Below are 19,876 nucleotides of genomic sequence, written 5' to 3'. Positions count from 1 at the left end.
AGAGATTTCTTGTGTGGTGATGAAATGGCTTTGTATCTTGTTTTTTTTTTTTTTTTTTTTTTGAGACTCACTCTGTCACCCAGGCTGGAGTGCAATGGTGCGATCTTCGCTCACTGCAACCTCCACCTCCCGGGTTCAAGCGATTTTCCTGCTTCAGCCTCCCGAGTAGCTGGGATTACAGGCGCCCCCCACTAAGCCTGGCTAATTTTTGTATTTTTAGTAGAGATAGGGTTTCACCATGTTGGTCAGGCTGGTCACAGACTCCCGACCTCAGGTGATCTGCCCACCTCAGCCTCCCACAGTGCTGGGATTACAGGTGTGAGCCACCGCGCCCGGCCACAGCTTTGTATCTTGATTGTGTAGTGGTTACATGAATCTATACATGGGCTAAAATTGCATAGAACTACACACACACAAATGAATGCGGTGTTTAAAAAATGATGAAAATTGAATAAATTATGTAGTCTAATGAACAGTAAGGTACCAGTGTCAATTCCAGGTTTTGATACTATACTATAGTTACATCAAGTGTAACTTGATGTTCCTTTTGAGGAAGCTGGGTGAAGGCTGCATGGGACTATACTATACTACAGGTATGTACCACCATGCCTGGCTAGTTTTTAAATTTTTTGTAGAGATGGAGATTCTCTGTATTGCCCAGGCTGGTCTCAAACTCCTAGGCTCAAGCAATCTTCTTGTCTCATTCTCCCAAAGTGCTGAGATTTAAGTCTATAATTCTTTCAAAATAAAAGGCTCACTTTTGGCCTGTAATCACAGAACTTTTCCCTTGATTCCCATATTTTTCCGGAAGCCTCTGGCTTTCTGTCATTTTTTAATTTAAAAACTCCAAAAACCTTTCAGCAGCAATTTCCAAACATCACAGTAAAAATGTTTCAATAAAGTTCGTCATTCATATTACCAACATACTATATAATTGATACAACTTTTGCAATTCTTTTTTTCCTTTCCTTTTTTTTTTTTTTTTTGAGATGGAGTTTCGCTCTGGTTGCCCAGGCTGGAGTGCAATGGCGCAATCTCGGCTCACCACAACCTCCACCTCCCGGGTTCAAGCGATTCTTCTCCCTCAGCCTCCCGAGTAGCTGGGATTACAGGCATGCACCACCACGCCCAGCTAATTTTTTGTATTTTTAGTAGAGGCGGGGTTTCTCCATGTTGGTCAGGCTGGTCTTGAACTCCCAACCTCAGGTGATCCACCTGCCTCGGCCTCCCAAAGTGCTGGGATTACAGGTGTGAGCCACCACACCGAGCCTACTTTTGCAATTCTTACAGTATGATTTATAAGAATTTTACATTAGCCTTTTAATTTCCAGATGTAAACCCAAAATATAAACATTAAAGGAATTGGGGCACACAGTGGTAGTGGGAAAATGTGGCTCTTAATGACTTTTCATTCATTCACACTTAACATAGTGGTTCTTTCTTTTAGTGCTCTGGTTCCAAAGTTGCATAAGTATTTTTAATTTAATTTAATTTAATCTAATTTAATTTTATTTTATATTTTGAGACGGAATGTCGCTCTGTCACCCAGGCTGGAGTGCAGTGGTGCGATCTTGGCTCACTGCAACCTCCGCCTCATGGGTTCAAGCAATTCTCCTGTCTCAGCCTCCTGAGTAGCTGGGATTACAGGCACACGTCACCATGCCCGGCTAATTTTTGTATTTTTTAGTAGAGACGGGGTTTCTCCATGTTGGTCAGGCTGGTCTTGAACTCCTGACCTCAGATGATCCACCCGCCTCGGCCTCCCAAAGTGTTGGGATTACAGGCATGAGCCACTGTGCCCAGCCAAGTTTTTTTTTTGAGACAGAGTCTCACTCTTGCCCACACTGGGGTGCAGTGGCACGATCTCAGCTCACTGCAACCTCCACTTCCCAGGTTCAAGCAATTCTCCTGCCTCGGCCTCCAGAGTAGCTGGGATTACAGGTGCCTGCCATCACGCCCGGCTAATTTTTGTATTCTTAGTAGAGAGGGTTTCATCATGTTGGCCAGACTGGTCTCGAACTCCTGACCTCAAGTGATCCACCCGTCTTGGCCTCTCAAAGTGCTAGGATTACAAGTGTGAGTCACCGCACCTGGCTGTAAGTTTTGAGGGTCAGCCCCTAACCCTGTTTTCCCATAAGCTCTGTTATCCTTAGTGTATGAATTTGCAGAAGTCAAGATTTTGCAGTGACTTGTATATTTTGTTACAGCTGAAACACCTGTATGTAAGTAAGCCAAAAACATTACAAAGCACCATGTAAACAAAAGGGCAAAATAAATTCTCAAACTTATTTACTCTATTTTTTTAAAAAATAAAGAAGTAGATAATTGAGAACTATTTATTTATTTATATAATTTTTAAATTTGAGACAGAGTCTCACTCTGTCATCCAGGCTGTAGTGCAGTGGCTCAATCTCAGCTCACTGCAAACTCCACCTCCCGGGTTCAAGAGATTCTCCTGCCTCAGCCTCCCGAGTAGCTGGGGTTACAGTTGTATGCCACCACGCCCGGCTAATTTTTGTATTTTTAGTAGAGGCAGGGTGTCACCATGTTGGCCAGGCTGGTCTCGAAGTCATGACTCCAAGTGATCCACCCGCCTTGGCCTCCCAAAGTGTTGAGATTACAGGCGTGAGCAACCGCGCCCAGCCTAGAACTATTTAAAATAAATTATTTTTATGTGATTTTTTTTAAAAAATTATGTTTTTATTAAAAGTTCACTGTAAGCATAATTTTTTTTTTCCAGTAAATATAGCAGGGCCTGGCATGGTAGCTCACACTTGTCATTCCAGCACTTTGGGAGGCTGAGGTAGGAGAAATGCTTGCGCCCAGGAGTTCAAGACCAGCCTAGGCAATATAATGAGATTCTGTCTCTACAAAAAATTTTTGAAAAATTAGCTCGGCATGGTGGTGCGTGTCTGTAGTCCCAGCTGTGTGGGAGGCTGAGGTGTGGGATCACTTGAGCCTGGGAGATCTAGGCTGCAATTAGCCATGATCCGGCCACTGTACTCTACCCTGGGTGACAGAGCGAGACCCTGTCTAATATATATATATAGTACACATAGGAGGGCAAGGAGAGAGGGAATGGAGATTTGTCATTTAATGGTATAAAGTTGGCCAGGCAAGGTGGCTCACCCCTGTAATCCCAGCACTTTGAGAGGCTGAGGCAGGTGGATTGCTTGAGCCCAGGAGTTCGGGACCAGCCTGGGTGACATGGTGAAACCTCATCTCTACAAAAAATACAAAAATTAGCTGGGCATGGTGGCACACACCTGTAGTCCCATCTATTATAACTCAGGAGGCTGAGGTGGAAGTATTGCCTGAGCCAGGGTCGAGGATGCAGTGAGCTTTGGTTGTGCCACTGCACTCCAGCCTGGGTGACAATGAGACGTCTCAAAAAAAAAAAGGCATAGAGTTAGAGTTGTTTTCACTTTTGCAAAATGAAAAGACTTCTGGACTTTGGTTGCACAACAGTGTGAATATACTTAAAACCACCAAACCGTACATTTAAAAATGATTGACATTCAATTTTGCTGGGTGGCGGGGGGTGGGGGTGGTGAGAAAATAAATTTTAAAAATGATTAAGATCTTAAATTTTGGCTGGCGTGGTGGCTCACACTTGTAATCCCAACACTTTGGGAGGCCAAGGCGGGCAGATCATCTGAGGTCAGGAGTTTGAGACCAGCCTGGCCAACATGGTGAAACCACATCTCTACTAAAAATACAAAAAATTAGCTGGGCATGGCGGTGTGCGCTTGTAATCTTAGCTACTTGGGGGGCTGAGGCAGGAGAATTGCTTGAACTCAGGAGGCAGAGGTTTCAGTGAGCCAATATTGTGCCACTGCACTCCAACCTGGATGACAGAGTGAGACTCCGTCTCAAAAAAAAAAAAAAAATCTTAAATTTTATGTTATGTGTATTTTAGCACAATTAAAATTATATATATATGTATGTCTATCTTGTATTTTTAAAGTTTTGGGATATTGAGCATATTTTCCAATAGAAACTTAAAATGGTGGTTAGATTCTTGGATTAGTTTACAAAATCCTATTTATATTTTATATTTGATTCATAACATAGCTAAAAGATGACACATTTGCAACAGTATTGATCTGTATCTATATATACTCATATATAGAGATATATAGCTACATATTTTTTAAACAGGAGTAAAGTTACAGAATATTCCATATATTCATCTTTTCATTTAGTTCCATTGGATTCTGACATGTTTAGTCTTTAGCTGTAAGTACCGTAACCAACACAGAAGTGGTATTGCAAAAGCAGAGATGGTAATAGAGAAATTTTAGTAACATCATTACACTATGAGGCTCCAACATCAATCCTGACCCATTTATCAAGGACTAGCCACTATTAAGTGTGGTATTATTTGCAAATGAATATTCATAATCCCAGGAATGCTTGTAATAGATTTCAACATATTGTCTTGGGAAATACTGAAAGTTGTGAAGTAATCCTCTTTATTTGAGCAGTTGTGAAAATAACATGTAATATTGCTTGTGTCTTTTAGAATTCAGATATTCCTATACTCTTCAGTCTACAACGTGTCCTGCTCATTCTTGGCCTTTTCTTCACTGGCCTCTTGCCCTTTGTGCCCATTCGAGAACAGTTTTTTGAAATCCCAATGCCTTCTATTATACTGAAGTAAGTGGTTACCCTTTTATTTTAAAATCAATTATCAATTACAGAAAGACTAAGATAAAAGCTCACTAATATCAATATCAATGATGAAGAAGAGATTTCTGTAGTGATTTCCATGTTCTATTACCTGACCTATATTATGCATTTTTATATAATTAAGACACATTCTCTAAAACAAATAATCAGGACCCATCTCAGATTATAATGATTTTCTGTGCCTGTATAGTCAGAAATCAGATAAAAGGAATTTAATTTAATTACAGAAGATAAATAATTATTTTATTCTCACATCAAATAGCAATTGCCCTCCACTTTCCCTTACTGCTTTCTACTTCATTGACAGCTTTACCCAGCTCAAATTCCATTAAACTCCAAATTAAACAATGGTATTACTGTAATACATTTAGGAAGAAAAAACCACCACCACCGTAAAAACCTCTGGAGATGGGAAAATAAAAGGGTATAGTTAGTTTATATAGGATACTTTTTTTTAGTGTTTTGTTTGTTTGTTTGTTTGTTTGTTTTTGAGATGGAGTTTCACTGTTGTGGCCTAGGCTGGAGTGCAAAGGTGTGATCTCCACTCACTGCAACCTCCGCCTCCCGGGTTCAAGTGATTCTCCAGCCTCAGCCTCCCGAGTAGCTGGGATAATAGGCGCCCGCCACCTCGCCCGGCTAATTTTTGTAGTTTTAGTAGAGACGGGGCTTCACCATGTTGGTCAGGCTGGTCTCCACCTCCTTACCTCAGGTGATCCACCCACCTCCTCCCAAAGTGCTGGGATTATAGGCGTGAGCTGCCTTGCCCAGCCAGGATCCTTTTATATTTACGTAATTCCTCTACTAGAAAAGCCTTGCATTTCACTTGCTAATTTACTAGCAAGATAAAAATACATAGATTGTAAAAATATATAGGTACATAAAAACACTTAGATTGCCTGACAAATACTAAGCACTCAAAATTGATAGCTTTTATTGTTATCTTTGTTATTATAAAGAATGATAGCGTCATCTCAAAATTCTACACACGTAGAATGTGATTTCTAGCTGTGGATTCATAACTGAATTATGACAAAGGAATTTGGAATTGTTGGGGAGATGATTTAAATGTGATTTTATTTGCATGAAAACACTTTTCATGGCCGGGCGCGGTGGCTCACGCTTGTAATCCCATCAGTTTGGGAGGCCGAGGCGGGTGGATCACGAGGTCAGGAGATAGAGACCATCCTGGCTAACACGGTGAAACCCCGTCTCCACTAAAAATACAAAAAAAAAAAAAAAAAAAAAAAAAAAAAAAATTCTCCGGGCGTGGTGGCGGGCGCCTGTAGTCCCAGCTACTCAGGAGGCTGAGACAGGAGAATGGCGTGAGCCTGGGAGGCGGAGCTTGCAGTGAGCGGAGATTGCGCCACTGCACTCCAGCCTGGGCGACAGAGCGAGACTCCGTCTCAAAAAAAAAAAAAAGAAAAAGAAAATACTTTTCATATCCAACAGAACTTTAAAAAATCAAGCTGAAGAGCTTTCCTCTTTTATAGCATGTCTCAATAAAGCTAATGACTTGGGGGAAAAAAATAAAGCTGAACGTTAGTGTAGCAGTCATCAGACAATACTGCTAAGAAAAACAGGCCAGGTGCAGTGGCTCACGCCTGTAATCCCAACATTTTGGGAGGCCGAGGCAGGAGGATCACGAGGTCAGGAGTTTGAAACCAGCCTGGCCAACATGGTGAAACCCCATTTCTACTGAAAATACAAAAATTAGCCAGGCTCGCCTGAACCCGGGAGGCAGAAGTTGCGGTGAGCCAAGATCGCGCCACTGCACTCCAGCCTGGGCAACAGAGCGAGACTCCTTCTCAAAAAAAAAAAAAAAAAAAGAAAGAAAGAAAAACAATTGGCCGGGCGTGGTGGCTCATGCCTGTAATCCCAGCACTGTGGGAGGCTGAGGAGGGTGGATCACAAGGTCAGGAGTTCAAGACCAGCCTAGCCAACATGGTGAAACCCAGTCTCTACTAAAAATATAAAAATTAGCTGGGCACAGTGGCGGACACCTGTAATCTCAGTTACTCGGGAGGCTGAGGCAGGAGAGTCGCTTGAACCCCAGAAGTGGAGGTTGCAGTGAGTCGAGATGGCTGCACTCTTTTTTTTTTTTTTTTTTTTTTTTGAGACGGAGTCTCGCTCTGTCACCCAGGCTGGAGTGCAGTGGCACGATCTCGGCTCACTGCAAGCTCCGCCTCCCGGGTTCACGCTATTCTCCTGCCTCAGCCTCCCGAGTAGCTGGGACTACAGGCGCCCACCAACACGCCCGGCTAATTTTTTGTATTTTTAGTAGGAAATACTACTAAAAATACTACACGGAGACGGGGTTTCACCGTGTTAGCCAGGATGGTCTTGATCTCCTGACCTCGTGATCCGCCCGCCTCGGCCTCCCAAAGTGCTGGGATTACAGGCGTGAGCCAACGCGCCCGACCGAGATGGCTGCACTCTAGCCTGGGCGACAGAGCAAGACTCCGTCTCAAAAAAAAAAAGAAAAGAAAAACAATTTAGTCAGTACTCTTGTGCTCAACTTCTATTTCATGCCTGTTTTCCAATTTCAGTATCTTAGTGATAAACATGTTTGTTTATTTATTCCTAAATTTATGAACATCTTTGTAGCTGTTTCTCAGACAAAACAATAGAAAACGTTTCTTGTCTACTAAAAAAAAAAAAACCCTATTTTATTTGCTAGATTAAAATGATCCCTAAACATTTATTCCTGGCCGGGCCAGGGGCTCCTGCCTGTAATCTCAGCACGTTGGGAGGCGGAGGCGGGCGGATCACCTGAGGTCAGGAGTTCCATACCAGCCTGGCTAACATGGTGAAACTCCATCTCTACTAAAAATACAAAATTAGCTGGGCATGGTGGCACACATCTGTAATCCCAGCTACTCGGGAGGCTGAGGCAGGAGAATCGCTTGAACCCAGAAGGTGGGGGTTGCAGTGAGCCGAGATCACGCCATTGCACTACAGCCTGGGCGACAGAGCAAGACTCTGCCAATAAATAAATAAAGAAAACATTTATTCCTAAAGTACTTAGCTTTCCTCTGGCCTGGAGTGGACTGTTTGCTCTATATTTATCTTCATGTGTTCCTTTTAGAAGCAAATATTGTTGAAATACAGACATAACAACAAACTCCATAGAATTAATATTTTCTCTGAAAAGGGATTATGGATTAAGACACAAGTAGGATATCTTTTGTGTGTTTTAATACTTCTATAGAAGACAATGGATACTTTCTAAGACAATATAGTGATTGTTTAATGAGGTAATCAGTATTTGAGCTACTAATTCCCTAATATTCCTGAAATCGCAACCAGGACTTTCCACTGGGGCCAGAGTTAGGGAAAAAAGGACTTGTACTTTATTTAGTACTTTTTTCTTTTTTTTAGAGACAGAGTTTCACTTTGTCGCCCAGGCTGGAGTGCAGTGGCGCAGTCTTGGCTCACTGCAACCTCTGCCTCCTGGGTTCAAGCGATTCTCCTGTCTCCAGCTCCTGAGTAGCTGGGATTACAGGCGTGCACCACCATGCCCGGCCAATTTTTATGTTTTTAGTAGAGACGGGGTTTCACCATGTTGGCCAGGCTGGTCTGGAACTTCTGACCTCAGGTGATGCACCAGCCTCAGCCTCCCAAAGTGCTGGGATTACAGACATGAGCCACCGTGCCTGGCCTACAGATATTTTAAAGGGAAGGAAAACACGTGGTAAACTGCTCACTTTAATCTATAATACAGTTCGGTCTATGTTTAAATTTGCCACATACTAAATTGTAGGAGACAAAGCAGTAGAAAGATTTCACCAAAAAAGAAATGAGATATGAGCCTAGGGCACCAGGGTCTCTGGAAAGACAATATTTATTTATTTATTTATTTATTTATTTATTTATTTATTACTTTTGAATAGGGATGGCAAAAAGTTAGCTTGAGACCAGTGCAAACAGAACCCAACTGGCCTTTATTTTATTTTTGTCCTTTTTACAAATATTTTTTGAAAATATACAAAGTACAAGGCACTGTTTTCATTTTTGAATTTGTTTCATTTTATCACACTGATATATTTCTGTGTTTCTAATTTGTAATTCAAACTTTATTTTACCCTAGGCTAAAAGAACCACACACCATGTCCAGAAGTCAAAAGTTTCTCATCTGGCTTTCTGATCTGTAAGAATTTTAATTTCCTAATATGCAAGTTATTGCTTCAGCTATATTTATTAAATACTACCCTTAAAATTTAGTGCAAGCTTTCCACATGTAACTTGTAACAAAGACAAACTGAGCACCTGCTATGTAAAATGTGTATGAATCATTTAGAAATATCTTAATTACTAATCACAAAACCTTAGGAAGAATCTTGAGAGATAATCTCATCCAACTTCATGGGAAAACTGAGCCCGCATATACCCAGTTAAATTATTTACTTGGGGTTGTCTAGCTAGTTAGTAGCAGAACTAGGTTAAATAACCATTCCCTTTTGCTTACTTGCTGGTGAAAAGAAGTGTAGCAACACAGTATATATAAAAGTGTATGTTGCCTACAGCACATTTCTCAGAAAAATCTGCTCTGCACCAAGACTTAACAGCAGAAAGGGAATCCCACCTATAGAGTGGATATCAACTTTAAAGAAAATGCCTTAATTTAGACATGATGAGTTTAATTTCAGTAAAAATCACAAAATAATTGTACTATATTTTGCTTTAAGATGGAACCTTGAATGCTTAAATATTTTAATAGTCCCAAATCACAACTTTTTATTAAACGCCTTTTTTTCTTATTTTATTTTATTTTTATTTTATTTATTTATTTTTTGAGACGGAGTCTTGCTCTGTCCCAGGCTGGAGTGCAGTGGTGTGATCTCGGCTCACCGCTTCCTGGGTTCAAGTGATTCTTCTGCCTCAGCCTCCCGAGTAGCTGGAACTATAGGCGCCTGCCACCATGCCTGGTTAATTTTTGTATTTTTTAGTAGAGATGAGGTTTCATCATGTTGGCCAGGTTGATCTCGGACTCCTGGCCTCAAGTGATCTGCCCACCTCAGCCTCCCAAAGTGCTGGGATTACAGGTGTGAGCCACCACGCCCAGCCTTAACGCCTTTTTCAAAGAGTCTTAAACAATTAGTTTGATCTTTTCTCTCTGTCAGTGTTTATTCTTTTTTGCTTTATTCTTGATTTAAGCTCTAGTTTTCAAGGATGCCTTTTTTTTGTACTCAAGTAAAACCAGGATGCATTTTTTTTTCTTTTTTCAACCTTATTAACTGACAAGATGCATTGTTAATTGGTGTTAAAAGCACATGATTTCTAGTTTCTGTTATTTAATCATTCTAATAGACATAACAGAATAGAAATAATGTCTTTCCAGTGCAATGAATTCCTATCTTGCTCAAGAGGTTTGTATTTTGAAAGTTCACTTATCAGTGAGTTACTTGGAACAAAAAAATATTTTTTCCCTAGACATAGGATAGTGTAATTAATGGACATAATGCTTCTGACATAGCTTACAAAAGACTAATCCATTGTGTAATGAACTATGATGTTATAGAAATTGACCTGCATTTGTTGACTTATTTTAACTTGGAAAGTTAGGAACACATATTAATAGTAAGAAAGGAAAGCCAGCTCTTTCTCCTTCTTCAGCAGTGAGAATGAGGCAGCCTCTTTTCCATTGAGCTGTGCCAACAAGAATGGGTCTCCTACAGATCTGGTAGCAGCAAGAAGTAGAAAGGAGGTTCTGGTTGTCCACCAACCAGCAGCCTGCAGTGAAAGGAGATCTAGCATTTAAGACATAAATTAATTCACAACAGCCATTATTACTTGAGACCATTTCTTTTATTGCGAAGCATTGGGATTAAATTAAACTGGGATTACTAAACTCTAAATTGACTAAATTAGGACTAAGGACTAAATTCCTAAATCAGTTATGCTTTTTCTTTTCTAGCTTACTAATGAGGAAAGCTTTGTTTGACCACCTAACTGCTCGAGGCATTCAAGTAAGTTTCTGGAATGATGCATTTTGGAAGCAGCATAGCTCACCAGTTTAACACAAATATAAAGGGCAAGAACTTTTAACTGACTTAGTTTGGCCCTTGACTTTGATGCTGCTGCTTTACTGATCCACAAATGAGGACCTTAAGCTCTTCCTTACAGTTAGCAATAAAGCATTGGCATTTCTGGATCTAGATTCCTCTTATGTACAGAATAGCTGATGCCAGAGGGGTGGGATAGTGTTTGTGTGTGTGTGTGTGTGTGTGTGTGTATATATATATACATACATATATATGTATACACACATACATATATATATACACATACATATATATATACATACACATACATATATATATATGTATGTATATTTCTTTTTTTCTTTCTTTTTTTTTTTTTTTTGAGATGGAGTCTCGCCCTGTCACCCAGGCTGGAGTGCAGTGGTGCAGTCTTGACTCACTGCAACCTCCACCTCCCAGGTTCAAGCAATTCTCATGCCTCAGCCTCCTAAGTAGCTGGGATTATAGGCACGCACCACCACACCTGGCTAATTTTTGTATTTTTAGTAGAGACTGGGTTTTGCCATGTTGGCCAGGCTGATCTCGAACTCCTGACCTCAAGTGATCCGCCCGCCTTGGCCTCCCAAAGTGCTGGAATTACAGGCATGAGCCACTGCGCTCAGCCAGGAGAGTGTATATTTAATAAGCACCACGAATTTTTTTTTAACACCCCTCATTCCTGTAAGGAACAAAGTGGAATTTTAAAAAAGGATCTAATGATTTATTTAAATGGTAGCTTTAAAAGGTTATTTCTAAATGTACCAAGACTGTAGTGGATAAATACCGTTATAAAAATAATTTTCTATTTTAACATTTCTTCTCATACTTCTCACACTTCTAATTTTCAGGTGTATATTTGGGTATTAAATGAAGAACAAGAATACAAAAGAGCTTTTGATTTGGGAGCAACTGGGGTGATGACAGACTATCCAACAAAGCTTAGGGATTTTTTACATAACTTTGCAGCATAGAAAAAGAGGTACTTAGAAGTATTGAAGGAAAAAATGAAGACCTAAGAAAAAAATATTTCATGATCATTTCCCTAAGCCATTTCCAGAATGGTAAAAGGTTTAATCAGTTTTTATTACCTCATTTTTAAGCCTGTATGAGAATGTAGAAACTATATATTATATGTATATTTATTTTAAATAATATTGTATATTTTATGTTTGTAAATTGTTTAGAAAGATAATTGGTTATGAGATGTAAGTTTTAATTTCTTAATGTGCATTTTTGTTTCTAGATCTTATACAGAAATCTTGATTAATAACATACACAGAAATGTACATACTACATCATCTACAGAAATCTTGATCAATAATCTAGAAACTAGGTTATCTAGGTTATTGATCAAGATTTCTGTAGATGATGTAGTGTTCTATCATAAGTAATTCTAGAATCAAAGACTATTGGATACATTTGGCATTGGGCTGAGTGTAGTGGCTCATGCCTGTAATCCCAGCACTTGGGGAGGCTGAGACAGGCGGATCATCTGAAGTCAGGAGTTTAAGACCAGCCTGGCCAACATGGCAAAACCCCATCTCTACCAAAAATACAAAAATTAGCCAGGCGTGGTGGTATACATCTGTCATCCCAGCAGCTCTTAAGGCTGAGGCACGAGAATTGCTTGAACCCGGGAGGCAGAGGCTGTAGTGAGCCAAGATAGCACCACTGCACTCCAGCCTGGGAGACAGAGTGAGACTCTGTCTCAAAAAAAAAAAAAAATTGGGAGGCTGAGGCGGGTGGATCACGAGGTCAGGAGATCAAGACCATCCTGGCTAACATGGTGAAACCCTGTCTCTACTAAAAATACAAAAAAAGTAGCTGGGCGTGGTGGTGGGCACCTTAGTCCCAGCTACTTGGGAGGCTGAGGCAGGAGAATGGCGTGAACCCGGGAGGCGGAGCTTGCAGTGAGCCGAGATCGCGCCACTGCACTCCAGCCTGGGCAACAGAGCAAGACTCCGTCTCAAAAAAAAAAAAAAAAAAAAAAATTGGCATTAGTCTTCACTGGAATACAATCAATTAGTAAAAGATTTTTTTTTTTTTTTTTTGACATGTAGTCTTGCTCTTTCGCCGAGGCTGGAGTGCAGTGGTGCAATCTTGGCTCACTGCAACCTCTGCCTCCCAGGTTCCAGCAATTCTCCTGCCTCTGCCTCTCGAGTACCTGGGATTACAGGTGCCTGCTACCATGTCCAGCTAATTTTTGTATTTTTAGTAGAGACAGGGTTTCGCCATGTTGGCCAGACTGGTCTCAAACTCCTGACCTCAGGTGATCCACCCACCTCGGCCTCCCAAAGTGCTGGGATTACAGGTTTGAACCACCGCACCCAGCCAGTAAAAGAAATTTTGAAGGCCACTGCAGCTATTTGGTAGTGTCTTGTTATTTCTAGGTGCACCTTAGTTAAAGGGGAAAAATAAAATGGAAAAAAGCTTGGAAATCAGTGATGTGTAGTTATTTGGCAAGTTATACATAATTAGCAGCAGCCAGGCTCAAGAAGATAAAGGTTGATTAGTTGATCAGAAATAAAATCTGTAGAGTGAATTAGATTTCTGAGTTGTTGTTGTTAATGGAACATTCTATTTGAGACCTTTTTCAGGTGTGTAGCAATTCTACCATGTCCATTTTTTTAAGCATTAAAAAGGAACTTATCAGTTGTAAATTAAGACAAGATCCAAATAGTCATATTTTTGTGTTTCCTCTAAAAAAATGTAAGATTTCCATTTTTGGCATTGACTAACTGAGCCTACATCTAGATTTTAAATACCATCTTGAATCCTAATAATTATATTAAACTGATGAAAGTGCATATCATTGTTCCTAACACTTATGAACCCCCATTAAAGATGTTCCTGATCTTTAAAATTCATTAATCTGAGTATTAAGTAGAAACAGAATTTTCCAAAGCATCAGACATCACTTTCTCAGTTTATCTGAGGTGACTTTGTATACATCTGTTTCTAATATATTTGACTAATTTTCATGATCTCAGATTGTGAGGTAAATGTAATCTGGAATAATAAGTGTCTTTTACCTAGATTACATCTCTCATTTGGAGTTTGGCAATGAAACAGCTATGAAGAATGACTGTACTCTTCCCTTCTGTCCCTGGATGACATAAATATCATTTGCTTTGTTGTTTAAACTGAAATAAAGTTTTCCAAGAACAAAGTAAGCATTCTTCATTTTTTTCAGTTTTAATCCCAAATATACTTTATAGATTTTTTTTGCAGAATTTAATGAGATGATGCTTTAATCATATGAATAATAAATGCGCCTGAGATTTCTCTCTAGTAAAGAAAAGAAAATATGGAAACACTTTTATGGTAAGAAAGTTACTTCTTGGCATTTGAACAAATAACTTGGGTGGGTAATCCACTGAATCAGTCATTTTCAATTTCACTTATTGTAACTTGTGGTTATAGTTGCTAGGGATCATTTTGATCGTCTTTGATAGAAATCTTTTTGTTATTTCTCCTTTCTAAATTTTGCTTTGTTATGATTCAGAACAGATCATATTAAAGGGCCATCTTATATTTTATGTAAACCAGTAGAAGGAAAAGTACCCAACAAGGTAAAGATGTTTAGAAAATAATGTTTCAAAAGTTTGATGATTTTATAGTCAAGGTGACTTTAATTTTCTTAATAAAAACATAGTATTTTCTAACAAGGAAGTTGGTCATCATTCAGTTAACATCTGAATTCTGCTTTTTGATGGGGCATCAGGTTTTTTGTTTGTCTGTTTGTTTTTTGAGACAGGGTCTTGCTCTGCCACCCAGGCTGGAGTGCAGTGGCTCAGTCTCCACTCACTGTAGCCCCAACCTCCCTGGCTCCAGTGATCCTCCTACCTCAGCCTCCTGAGTAGCTGCCACTACAGGAGTACACCACCACACCCTGCTAATTTTTGTATTTTTTTGTAGAGACGGGGTTGCTCCATGTTGCCAATAGCTCAAGCAATCTGCCCGACTTGGCCTCCCAAAGTGCTGGGATTACAGGCACGAGCCACTGAGCCCGGCCTCAGAATTTCTTAAAGTTCTCATTTCAGTTCTAGAAATTGAGGAGTGGGGAGGGACTATAGGGAGTCATCTCATAGCCACACCATGAAGAAAGGATGGCTGTGATGGGTTGAGAAAACAGAACATAAATAATAAATCATAGTATGCTCCAGTATGGGAAACCATTAATATATAACACAGCCTGAATGATTTTGCCTAGCGTTATGCAACATGGTGACCCCAGAAAGAATCCATTGGAAAAAAAAAAAAAATCAAAAGAGATTCTGCAATAGATAAGAATGACAAGTCAAGGGTGGCCATGAATGCCAGGTTGAAGAGTTTGTTCTAAACTGAAAGTCATACAGCTCAAGTAGATGGCTAAACTTGAGACAATAAAAACAAGAACCAAAACTGCTAGTCAATAATATGACATAATGATTTCAGTCACAAAAGAAAAATGTAAAAAACAGTCTGCAACCAGGCCTCAAAACAAAAGCAGAACTAAAGAAGTCAGATGCGTCAGAGAGGAAATCAAAATGCTCGGAGTGTACTAAGACATTTTCTGTGCCTTATTTAGGTAGCATTGAAAAATTAATGTTGGAAAGTTGATCATCCTATAATCTGAAAGAAAGATACAAGCCTAGAGCAGAGAACTGTCCAGAAACCAGGTCAGAAGTCTAAACAGAAGTCTAAATTGCCATTAGATTGCATAAAAATTTGGTGGCCAGGTGCAGTGGCTCATGTCTGTAATCCCAGCACTTTGGGAGGCTGAGGCAGGGAGATCACTTGAGGCCAGGAGTTCGAGACCAGCCTGGCCAACATGGCAAAACCCCATCTCTACTAAAAAAAAAAAAAAAAGTTAGCCAGGTGTGGTGGTGCACACCTGTAATCCCAACTACTCGGGATTACACGAGAATTGAGGCAGGAGAATTGCTGGAATCTGGGAGGCGGAAGCTGCAGTGAACTGAGATGGCACTGCTGCACTCCACCCTGGCCAACAGAGTGAGACTCCATCTCAAAAGAAAAAAGAAAAAAGAGGCCGGGGGCAGTGGCTCATGCCTGAAATCCCAGCACTTTGGGAGGCTGAGGCGGGCAGATCACGAAGTCAGGAGATTCAAGACCATCATGGCTAACACGGTGAAACCCCTTCTCTACTAAAAATACAAAAAATTAGCTGGGCGTGGTAGCACGTGCCTGTAGTCCCAGCTACTTGGGAGGCTGAGGCAGGAGAATCGCTTGAACCCAGAAGGCAGAGGTTGCAGTGAGCCAAGATCGTGCCACTGTACTGCAGCCTGGGCAACAGAGCAAGACTCTATCTCAAAAAAAAAAAAAAAAAAAAAAAAAAAAAAAAGGAAGTAATGGTACTATAAGTAGGGGAACAATGAATCTATGTGTCTCTTTAAAGGAAAAATTAGGCCAGGTGCGGTGGCCCACGCCTATAATCCCAGCACTTTGGGAGGCTGAGGAGGGTGGATCACCTGAGGTCAGGAGTTTGAGACCAGGTTGAGCAACATGGTGAAACCCTGTCTGTACTAAAAATACAAAAATTATCAGGGCGTGGTGGTGGGTGTCTGTAATCCCAGCTACTCTGGAGGCTGAGGCAGGAGAATCACTTGAACCCGGGAAGTGGAGGTTGCAGGGAGCTGAGACCATGCCATTGCACTCCAGCTGGGCAACAAGAGTGAAATTCCATCTCAATAAATAAAAGTTAAAAAAGGGAAAAAATAATAAGAGCTGGTGACTGGATAAGCTTAAAAGAAGAAGGGAACGTTACAAAGCTGCAAAAAAATGGGGAACCTGGAGAGGAGAAACAATGTGGTGGTGAAGATGATGAATGTGGGCGCACTTGAGTTTGAAAGGGCAAAAAGAAGTTTGAGTGGCTATGCTTTAGACATATTCGCCCTTGGATGAAAGGCTAAATCTGGAGGAATAGATTTAGGAATTTCGTCTTCTTCATAGGTATGAATTTGCAAAGTTAGCTCTTTAGAGGTGAAATTAGTTGCTTCTCAGTATACTACTTGCAATTTGAATAGTACCATGCCACCAGATGCCTAGGTCGTGAATGCCTAGTGAGACTGAATAATAACATACAATACAACAAATGATCTCTTTCATTTATGCCTTTTTCTTTCAAAAGTAGAGAGCTCTATTAAAACAGACATAATTTTTTTTTTTTTTTTTTGAGATGGAGTCTTACTCTGTCTCCCAGGCTACAGTGCAATGTTGCAATCTTGGCTCACTGCAACCTCTGCTCTCGGGTTCAAGTGATTCCCTTGCTTCAGCCTCCCAAGTAGCTGGGACTACAGACACATGCCACCACACCCGGCTAATTTTTGTACTTTTAGTGGAAATGCACTTTCACCATGTGGCCATGGTGGTCTCGAACTCTTGACCTCAAGTGATGCACCCACCTCGGCCTCCCAAAGTGCTGGGATTACAGGCGTGAATCACCGCACCCAGCCAAAACAGGCATAATTTTAACTCATCGCATTATTTATGAAAAGAATACATTATTCTGCTTTGTTGAGTAGTTTTTAAATTTAGTTTTTTAAAGTCCTAAGATAACAAGGCAGGTCCTGGACAGCCTCTCCTGGGCAAGAGGAGGCTGAGCAGGTGTAGCAGGTTACCCATTCCCACTTTGATGAGAGCTGCTCCATTTTTTTCTGTTTCATATATGAGTTCAACATAAAATTGATTTGAAATAGGAATTATCTGCAAAAACCTTTTTTGCATTCTTTGATCTAAGCTTTTTCCCCTCTGGACTTTAATAGAACCTCCCTCTCTCTCCTCCTCTACCTCTCTTTCTTCTTCCCTCCTTTCCTTCCCTGATAACTCACTCTAAGCCTTTAAAAAATTCAGTCAGTTCCCGTAATGGTTTATGATTTTTTTTTTCTGGTCAGAAACTTCTCAAGAACAACCAATAGGTAGGGAAGGAGGGGTGAGAGACAGGCATAGGATATGAACAGCTAATTCACAAGTGTAAATGGCCAAGAAACATGAAAAATGTTTAACTTCCCCATAATAAAAGACTTACAAAATGAAATGATATTGAATATGATACTAATTCCCGACTCTCAGGTAGGCAAGAATGAAAGTGTTGGTGAGAGGCATAGGAGAACAAGCACTCATAAACTGTTGGTAGGAATATAAATTGACAGAGCCCATCCCTCCTCCCCTGCTTTTTTTTTTTTTTAAGACAGAGTCTTGCTCTGTTGCCCAGACTGAAGTGCAGTGGCATGATCACAGCTTACTGCAACCTGTGCCTCCTGGAATCAAGCAATCCTTCCACCTCAGACCCCTGAGTAGCTGGGACTACAGGTATGTACCACCACGCTGGCTAATTTTAGTATTTTTTTGTAGAGACAGGGTTTTGCTATGTTGCCCAGGCTGGTCTTAAACTCCTGGGCTCAAGCCATCTGCCCACCTCAGCCTCACAAAGTGTTGGGAATATAGGTGTGAGCTACAACACTCGGCCTTGGCAGAACACTTCTAGGATAAATTTGACAGTACCTTCAAATACATCCTTTCATCAGAAATTCCAGTGCTAGGAATAATATTCCAAGAAAAAAATAGGATGAGTGTCCAAAGATACATATGCAGAGTGAAAAATTGGAAACAACCTAAATATACAACATTAAAAGACTGGTTAGGCCAGGCATGGTGGGTCACACCTGTAATCCCAGCACTTGGGGAGGCCGAGGCGAGCAGATCACTTGAGGCCAGGAGTTCCAGACCAGCTAACATGGCAAAACCCCGTCTCTACTAAAAATACAAAAAAAAGTAGATGGGTGTGGTGGTGCGGGCCTGTAGTCCCAGCTCCTTGGGAGGCTGAGGCACGAGAATTGCTTGAACCTCCCGGGAGGCGGAGGTTGCAGTGAGCCAAGATCACACCAGTGCACTCCAGCCTGGGTGACAGAATGAGACTTCATCTCAAACAAAACAAAACAAAAAACAGTGAGGGAGGCCGGGCGTGGTGGCTCATGCCTGTAATCCCAGCACTTTGGGAAGCCAAGGTGGGCAGATCATGAGGTCAAGAGTTAAAGACCAGCCTGGCCAACATAGTGAAACCCTGTCTCTACTAAAAATACAAAAAAAAAATAAGCTGGGCCTGGTGGCGGGCTCCTGTAGTCCCAGCTACTTGGGAGGCTGAGACAGGAGAATCGCTTGAACCCGGGAGGTGGAAGTTGCAGTGAACCGAGATCGCACCACTGCACTCCAGCCTGGGCGACACAGCGAGGCTCTGTCTCAAAAAAAAAAAAAAAAAAAACAAACAAACGAAACAGTGAGGGAGGCCATGCATTCCATTCCAAGGCATCTGTGAGCCCACAGAGCAGACACCATGAGCAAAGCTCACCCTCCCCAGTTGAAAAAATTTATGAACAAGAAATTATCATTGAAATTAAATGATGGCAGACATATTGTGAAGATTTGATCCCTTTATGAATCTTGGGATAGATGAATGTGTGGAGATGGTGACTAGTAGGCAACAGAACAATATTGGAATGGTGGTAATATGAGGAAATAGTATCATCATGTTAGAAGCCTTGGAATGAGTAAAAATAATGGCTGTTCAGCAGAGAAACCTATGCCCTCTCTCTATAGGGCCTGTTTTACTATGATGTAAAAATTAGGTCATGTACATTTTCACATTAGACTTTTTTTTTTTTTTTTTTTTTTGAGACGGAGTCTTGCTGTGTCGCCCAGGCTGGATCTCGGCTTACTGCAAGCTCTGCCTCAGCCTCCCGAGTAGCTGGGACTACAGGCGCCCGCCACCGCGCCCTGCCTTTTTTTTTTTTTTTAAAGTTTATTTAACAAAATGTCTGGCCGGGCGTGGTGGCTCACGCCTGTAATCCCAGCACTTTGGGAGGCCAGGACGGGCGGATCACAAGGTTAGGAGATGAAGACCATCCTGGCTAACATGGTGAAACTAAAAATACAAAATTTTAGTCTCTACTAAAAATACAAAAAAATTAGCCGGGCGTGGTGGCGGGCACCTGTAGTCCCAGCTACTTAGGAGGCTGAGGCAGGAGAATGGCGTGAACCCGGGAGGTAGAGCTTGCAGTGAGCTGAGATCCAGCCTGGGCTACAGAGCAAGACTCCGTCTGAAAAAAAAAAAAACAAACCCCAAAACAAGGGACTGGTTAAATAAAATATGATAGATCCTTATAAAA

General features: G+C 41.0%; 1 protein-coding gene and 1 pseudogene across 2 annotated transcripts in view; both read left to right on the top strand.

The window, feature by feature from the left end:
• GDPD1 (glycerophosphodiester phosphodiesterase domain containing 1) overlaps window positions 1-13,881 on the top strand; it is a 55,681-nt gene extending 41,800 nt beyond the window's left edge. Inside the window, exons 7-11 of one of the 2 annotated variants that reach the window (XM_054457204.2) lie at window positions 4,526-4,659; window positions 8,780-8,839; window positions 10,607-10,658; window positions 11,561-11,691; window positions 13,749-13,881. In XM_054457204.2, coding sequence (XP_054313179.1) covers window positions 4,526-4,659; window positions 8,780-8,839; window positions 10,607-10,658; window positions 11,561-11,683 — 369 coding nt within the window. In that variant the 3' untranslated portion in view covers window positions 11,684-11,691; window positions 13,749-13,881. The remainder of the gene's footprint in view (window positions 1-4,525; window positions 4,660-8,779; window positions 8,840-10,606; window positions 10,659-11,560; window positions 11,692-13,748) is intronic. The other variant, XM_054457205.2, reaches the window with a different exon arrangement.
• A 5,163-nt stretch (window positions 13,882-19,044) lies between these two features.
• On the top strand, window positions 19,045-19,258 carry LOC129017105 (small nuclear ribonucleoprotein G-like; annotated as a pseudogene).
• Window positions 19,259-19,876: the final 618 nt, after the last annotated feature.

This window comes from Pongo pygmaeus, chromosome 19 (genome assembly GCF_028885625.2).
Source record: "Pongo pygmaeus isolate AG05252 chromosome 19, NHGRI_mPonPyg2-v2.0_pri, whole genome shotgun sequence".
In the NCBI taxonomy this organism is placed as follows: Eukaryota; Metazoa; Chordata; class Mammalia; order Primates; family Hominidae; genus Pongo; species Pongo pygmaeus.
This window is presented reverse-complemented; position numbering and strand designations above follow the sequence as displayed.